The sequence below is a fragment of the Merops nubicus genome, unplaced genomic scaffold, assembly GCF_000691845.1.
Source record: "Merops nubicus isolate BGI_N331 unplaced genomic scaffold, ASM69184v1 scaffold24976, whole genome shotgun sequence".
Classification (NCBI taxonomy): domain Eukaryota; kingdom Metazoa; phylum Chordata; class Aves; order Coraciiformes; family Meropidae; genus Merops; species Merops nubicus.
In genome coordinates this window covers 570-8,310 of record NW_008613277.1, presented here as the reverse complement: position 1 = coordinate 8,310, position 7,741 = coordinate 570, and the positions used below count along the sequence as shown (strand labels likewise).

The 7,741-nt window shown below is 38.7% G+C and overlaps 1 protein-coding gene across 1 annotated transcript in view; it reads left to right on the top strand.

Annotated features, from left to right (window-relative positions):
* DLD (dihydrolipoamide dehydrogenase) overlaps positions 1-5,447 on the top strand; it is a gene marked incomplete at its 5' end in the record, with an annotated part of 13,720 nt that extends 8,273 nt beyond the window's left edge. Inside the window, 6 exons of the mRNA XM_008941864.1 lie at positions 575-765; positions 2,166-2,336; positions 2,700-2,889; positions 3,280-3,417; positions 4,754-4,843; positions 4,948-5,447. Of these exons, the coding sequence (XP_008940112.1) occupies positions 575-765; positions 2,166-2,336; positions 2,700-2,889; positions 3,280-3,417; positions 4,754-4,843; positions 4,948-5,013 (846 nt within the window). The remainder of the gene's footprint in view (positions 1-574; positions 766-2,165; positions 2,337-2,699; positions 2,890-3,279; positions 3,418-4,753; positions 4,844-4,947) is intronic.
* Between the last annotated feature and the right edge of the window lie 2,294 nt (positions 5,448-7,741).

Below are 7,741 nucleotides of genomic sequence, written 5' to 3'. Positions count from 1 at the left end.
GAAAGAGTAAACAATGAAGTACTGTCTTGGGTGGATGTGTGTAACTGCAGGTAAATACATGGGGTTTATTGGTGAAACTGATGGTGGTGGTTATGGCTATAAATATGTACAGAAGCAACAGTGGTTCCATTTTACTGCATAAAATTTAATTAAAGTGGTATTGCTTTGGGCTAATTTGTACTGGTATTAGAATACGACAAGCAATTTCCTTTGAGTTTTCTGAGCTACATTCAGGTTCTTTGATTTTGAACTTTTCAATGCCTATAACCTAAAATATACCTAATTTATACTTAATTGTTTTATTAGCTATTTCTTTGAAAGCTTAATTCCATGAGTTCAGTCATTGAAGTTTAGGGTATGCCAACAAGCAGTGGTAAATCCATTGTTTTGTGGAAAGGCTGGGGAAAGTTTGACTTGTTTTATTATGCACTGCAACATTTGTAAAAACTGATAAGTTTGCTGTTATACGTTGTCCTGGTTTTAAAAAGTTTACAGCCTGTGCTAAATATTAGAGTAAAGAAATCCAAAGTTTGCTTTTCAAAAGCTCTTTTTACCTACACTATTGTGATTGCAGGGTTCAGTTTGGCAGCGCCTTGGTGCAGATGTGACAGCTGTTGAGTTCATGGGCCATGTTGGTGGAATGGGAATTGACATGGAGATCTCCAAAAACTTCCAACGTATTCTTCAGAAACAGGGATTTAAGTTTAAACTGAACACCAAAGTTACTGGTGCTACCAAGAAACCAGATGGAAAAATTGATGTAGCGTAAGTAACATAGAAGTGAAGGAATACCAGGTATATACTCTTCCTCCCAACCCATCAAACCTATTTAATAAATAGTCTAATATTATTTTTTTAAACAGGAAGAAAATTAATTTAGGATGAAACTTAGCTTTTTAGTGAAATTTAATGTTTATCCTGTATTGTAACTTACAGAGCTCCTAATTTGGGGTTTATTGAGTCCTAGATTGTTTATACAGGAGAGGTTCTGTTGAGTTGAAGGCCTGCTAGTGTAAAACCAGTGTTGTCCCAATGAGATCAGTAATAAAACCAGAACTCCAAATCATTATTTTCACGGAAGATCTTTGCTTTTGGTGTAATTTAACATAAATATCACAATTGTTCATACAGTCATTTTCAAGCCATTAATTCTTGGCTGCTTACTGGAAGGGTTATTTGGTCCCTTTCTCCTCTTGTCTCAAAATAAGCATGGCAGAGACTTGATCGGTTTTGAGCAGAAATGAACAAAACTGCCCCAACATGTCTTTTAATGGCCACACTCAAGCCTCTTTGAAGACTTGCAGATGACCAGCTAATAGGGAAATATATAAAGCAAATTTGCTTTGTAAAAGTGCACACATATGCACCTGTACTTTTTCTTGTTAACATGGTCTCTGTGCAGAAAATGTGGTTTAAGAAAATGCTTAGTGCTACTTAACAAAAGTAAAACATAAATGTTTTTTCACTGGAATCTTAATGCAGTGACTTGAGTTTGCTGTATCACCATAGCTCGGGGTAGTCTGTCCTCCAGCATTGTACTGGTTCTGGGCTTGGACTTCTCTAGGTACCATGATGATGCTGGTTGGATCTCTGACACAGCCTGTTTCTACATGTAGAGTTTCATTTTTGGTTCAGGAGTGTGCTTTTGAAACACTTCCTGCTTACCCTCTCTTACCATCCTTTGGTTCTTGGGCTGTCAGCGCACATGACCTGAACTTGTTGTGGTGCAGTTCAACACCAAGGTGCACTTGAGGGATGCACCTGATGCAGGGCAGCTGCTAACAGGTGTTTGGTTCTTGGGCCAGAAGAAAGCTTGCTCAGAGTATATGGCCCTACCCCACCCCAAAATATATAAAATTGGGATGTCAAATACTCAGCACTGATTATTTTGCTGTACAGATGTGATTCTCTCGGGTCATGCTACTTGCTAGCGGATATATACTCTGAATTTCTGTGTCTTAAGAGTTGTTAACAAGTGTAGTAAGAGTTATTGTCCCTTCTTCCATCTTATGCTTCTCAACTCTTGCAAGGAAGAAGCATGGGGCAGGCTGAATTTGAGTGTTTTGGATGTGCAGGTCACCGGCTGGATCACATCAGTTACTAGCCAGAGCAATACAATGCTGAAAGTTTACAGCTGAGAATTTTTGTTGCTTGCCTTCCTCTAGGATTGAAGCTGCTGCTGGTGGCAAGGCAGAAGTGATAACTTGTGATGTGCTCCTTGTCTGCATTGGCAGACGTCCTTTTACAAAAAATCTGGGGCTTGAGGATATTGGAATTGAACTTGATAAGAGGGGGAGAATCCCAGTCAATAACAGATTCCAGACCAAAATTCCAAAGTAAGTAAGACTAAATATTTCACTTTTTTAAAGCAGAACTCTTATTTTAAAAAGTTTAACTTATTAAAACAGCGTGTGTTTTTGGTTTTCATTGCAGAACATAGGTTTCTTGTCTGAAAGGGAAACTCAAGATCTCTGTATTTCAGGAACTAAAGATTTTTTTTAGTCAGTCTTTGAAGTTTTATAATTTAGAAGTCACTGTATTTCATGCCACTAGTACTTGTTGCAGTGTGGTTGTAGTGTTTTAATCCATTTTGATGAGTGTTTTCAGTAACATGCTTCAAACTGACTATTATGTAAGGTAGCCTAGGTGTGCTAGGATGTTTTTAAACGGTGTCTTATTCTGTTTCATTGGTCTGATAGCATCTATGCTATTGGTGATGTAGTTGCTGGACCTATGCTGGCCCACAAAGCTGAGGATGAAGGCATTCTCTGTGTGGAAGGGATGGCTGGGGGAGCAGTTCACATTGACTATAACTGCGTGCCCTCCGTGATATACACGCACCCTGAGGTGGCCTGGGTTGGCAAATCAGAGGAACAGCTGAAGGAGGAGGTACCATTTCTTTTCTTCTCAGACAAAACTGCTTCTCCACCTTGGGCATGGCTTCATTGTCTAGTAGTTTAACTACTTTTTCTGAGAGAATTTTCTGCACCTGAATTTATGACTTGGGGTGTATGACTGAAAGATTCCCTTCTCCATGCTGCTCTTCCATAGATCACTGTTCTCTTTAGAAACTTCTATTCTGTGAAGATAATGCTGTTCATTTGCTAATTAATCTTTTTTTAATATCCCTTTATATCCCTTTTGGTGGTGCTTCTTACGTGTTGCTCTGTGTGTCTTACATAGCTTTTATTTCTGTATTGCTTCTGTTCTTGTACTTACCAAATTGTGTAGTTAGGCTGTTGTGGGTCATTAACTCAGCAACGCACCTCTGTTTTGTAGGGTATAGAATACAAAATTGGGAAATTTCCATTTGCTGCAAACAGTAGAGCTAAGACAAATGCTGACACAGATGGCATGGTGAAGATACTGAGTCAAAAATCGACAGACAGGATGTTGGGTGCTCACATTTTAGGCGCAGTAAGTATTGTAAATTGTGCTGCTCCCTGGGCCTTGTGAGGGCCTTCTGTTCAGTGCTGCAGAACTGTGAAGTACTTGTCAAGTTAGGAGAAGTCATGCTTGTGAAAAGGAGGAAGACTTGAGTCTACCCATAGTTATTTTTATTTATTGTTCTCTTCTGCAGCCCTGTCCTTCCAGCTTTTCTGTTAGTTTGGTGTTACACCCAGCTTTTTTTTTTTTTTTCCTGCAGAGTTGCTAGCATTAATTGTTTTTTCTGACTAGTTTGGTTTCTTTAATGAAAACTGCCAAGTGCTTGAGAGAACAGCAGAAATTGTTGACTCAAGTTCTGGAAGTTGAGGGAGCTGAACAGACTGTGGCTTTTCCATAATTGCTCCATAATTGCTTCATAATGGCTCCATAATTTAATAGAACATTGAGTAAACCCTTTGTAAAGATGAGAAATCAGAAAATTCTATTTGGGAAACTTATCTTCCTGCTGTTCCACACATTCCAAAATTCTAGCCTGATCTCTTCCTTTGTTTCTTAGCTTTAAATTATCTTTTTTTTCCCCGAAAAAGACATATGAAGAAATACTTCCATGCATCTTTGCGTACAGTTTTCTGTAAGAGAAACACTAAAACTGCTCTCTGATTTCCTGGAAATGAAAATTTTTTTCTTATGAATGGATATACTGTCAACACTAATGGATAGTTTTTTTTGTTTCTGAATCAGATTCTCATGATTTCTGATAGGATTACATAGTAAGACACAATGCAAGTTATTTTCTCTCACAATGCCAGTCATTTAGAAATCAGCACGCCCTAAAGGAAACCCAACTTAACTAATGTTCTTCACTGGGAAAGGGCTGAGGGAAGATCTTACGATTGTAGATCTGAATGCTGACAATGTATCGGGAGATGTCACCATTTTTGACTCCTCAAGGAAATGCTGAGTAAATACAACAAATAAAAATGAAAGTGCAGATGTCATAACATGCTTTTATTTATCTCGTTTTCTGTTTAACTTTCCAGGAAGGCATTGGAGTTCTGGGGAGGTTCCAGCAGTGATAATGTACACTGTAGCTTTGAGAATGTGGGTATTATCTGACCAGTGTCTTGTAGTGGAAGAATGCCCAGATTTTGCACAACTCTCAGTACCTAGAGAACAAATACTGTCATTAAGAATTATGTTCAGATTTACGCTAGGCTTGAGCACTGTCACCAAACAGTGGAAGTACTTGTGACTGAGAACACAGCTGAAGTGTGGGCTATAATACAACAAAAAAAGGTGCTTATTTAGGAGACGCTGGATAACTGTTTAAAGATTTGTGCTAACTACAGATACTGTTACATTACAGGGTGCTGGTGAAATGGTTAATGAAGCTGCTCTTGCTATGGAGTACGGAGCATCATGTGAAGACATCGCCAGAGTTTGCCACGCTCATCCAGTAAGTTTTTCCTGAACAGACTTTTGAATACCAGGGTTACAGAGACATGCTGTAATTACATGTAACTGTTAATGACTGTACCTTTTTGTGTTTACTCTCTACAGACAGTGTCAGAAGCCTTCAGGGAAGCAAACCTGGCAGCATCTTTTGGCAAAGCTATCAACTTCTAAAACGAAAGAGCGGATCTTCGTACCTGTATAGTACATCTCTGAAAATGGACTGTGGAAGGCTGAGTCTGAGGATTTTAGGACTGAATTAAGTGAATCTCTTCCTTTTAAACATCAAATATGTAAACAAGTAGAGTTTGGAACAAGTGGAATTATCCAGTCTCTGTAAATTAAATATGTAAAATTACGTGTTTATTTACATGATGAATGTTGCAGAAAAACGGCCTGACAGAACTCTTCTTTTTCAAAACCAAACATTTTGCCGCTGCATGGGATTATCAGTTGTGCTGGTCAGAGCTCTGGAGGAGGGTCCAGCGTACCTGGTGTTTTCTTATTTGAAGTAGTGATAGACTAAACCAGCTGAAAGCTGGCGCTTAAAATGCCACTGTCACTTCCGCACAAAAACGTGTTTTGTTCTGAAAGGATTAACTTCAGTATTTAACCTGCTTCTTACACACAAACATCAAAACTTGTTTTTGACCTAGTGGTGTTAGGGTGGTGGGAGGAGAGGGGCTCATACAGATCAATTAAAACTATATTGACTTTTTAAAGAGAAAACTACTTGTGTGTGTGATTCTCCATGTCGTGCTTTCACATTGAAAATTCATTGGGGAAAAAAATGGATCAATGATGGAGAAACGAAAGATTGAAGAAAAATGAATCTTACTGCTACTTAATCTTTTTTTTTTATTTTTAAAGCTTCTGTTGTCCCAACTGTCTTAAACTTGGAAGGTCAAAACTGGGTAGTGAAGCAGCACTTGCAGTGAGGGAAATATATGCCAACATTACTGTTTTATTGAGGTATTGGTTAATCAACAAGCAACACTGATAACATTCTTAATTTTAATTTATTTTTTTAACTCCTATTTTAGATGTGGTGGGGTTAAACCACAAGTTATCACCAGGATATGAGAGAGTTCCATTCATGGATATGCTGGGTTAAGAGAGTTAATGTGGATCTGGTTTTGGTAGAAAGTTTCTGAAGGGAAAGCAAAGGTGAGAATAGCAAGGCAAGAAAAACTGGATTATTCCAGTAGATCTTGGCCTTTTGGAATCACTTTGACCTGCTGCTGGTAAATGCTATGAAGTGTTAATCTTGTACTTTGCAAGTCCTTCCCTGAGGCCCTGCTCCTTCAGAAACGGCTTTGTGTTCACTCCCTTCACCCCCCTCAATACTTGCAGCAGTCTACTGCAGTTCAGCCTCAAGGTTCATCAGTTACAAACTCTAGCCTAACCTCATTTTGTTCATGTTAAATTGTTTAGAAAAGTCAGGGAAACTTGTAATCAAGAACACTACTAAATTATATGGGAATGACAGTTTCCCAGATACTTGAAAATAACATTCAAAGCCTTAAAATTGATACTATACTCTTCCTTCTCCCATTGTCATTCCTATTCCAGTTAAGTGTACAAAGAATGTTTGTAAAGGTAAATGTAAGATGAGATACTGGGCCATTTGTCAATGATTTGATGGCAATTCAGTCTCAATGTTACAAAGTTTGCAAATTATGGTTTTTAACAGCTACTCAGTATACTGGCAGTGAAATGGTGTATGGTAATCAGTTCCAAACAGATTTTTTTTTTTTTCTAGAGCATTTGGAACCTATGGAGGTTGGGGGTAACTACTTAAACATAATGTTCTTCAGTTTGCTTTGGTGGTGATACATTCTCCCTTAGCTGTCCCAACAGACTTGAGTGACGCACATTTGTCTGAAGGTGCAGTTCTACAGGTAGCTGAGCGTAAGTATGGTGAACTGGATGTCACTCTTACACTTTGAAAAAAGGCTTATTTGTGGGTTGTTTTTTTCAGTGCAAGCAGTTCTTGGAGTGCTGTATAGGTACAGCTCCTTCACCGATTTGAGCAAGGGCTCTGAAATCTGCAGTCCCTTTTCCAGAGGCTTGATTCCTGCAGGCTCAGTTTATCACATACGTCTGGTGCCTGAGATGTAACCCAGACTGACCCCTTCAGTGCTGACCTCTGCTTCCCCGGGACGTATTGAGCATTTCACAATCACTGACACAAAACCAGCATTAAGCCTCAAGGGGTATCATGCAGAGGGAAACAATCCTTTTTGAGTACTGTTGTGTAAATGCCAGCTGAGCACACACGGATGATATTTTTTCATTCACTTGCAATCTTCTTCTGAATTACCATTCCATATTTCATAATAATTGGAGCCTTATTTTGAATTAAGTCATCAGAGCCAAGGTTTTATTGGATCTCTAACCAGTTTAAAAGGAAGACTTGCTAAAGGATTAATCGATGCACCATTTCAGCTACTGAAAACATGAAGGAACTTAATGAGTCACGCTAGATATGTACAGTGATACAAAAGTACTGTTTATTTTCAGCATCACAAAGTTAATTGTCTTTGGTTCTGTGACTCAATATAAAACTTCTTCTCTTAATCAGGTTTTAGCATAATGTAAAAAAGAACTAGTATAATACTTGCAAAACCCATCCTGAACCCAAGTGTTTCCTGTTCTGACTTACAAGCAAGTGCTGTACACAGCAACCTTCTGGCTGATTGTCTGCAAGAGGGAGCGAACCGTCTCTTCCAGCTCCACCAACTGCTTGGCCTTGTCTTCCAGAACTTTCTGATTGTTTTCATATGTATTTTCCAAGTCTGTCACAAAAGGGAGGGGAAAACCAGCTTAATTAGGGGTGTTTTAATGCAGTGAAATATAAATCATAGGTACAGATAAACTACTATTCACATGTATTGTGGAA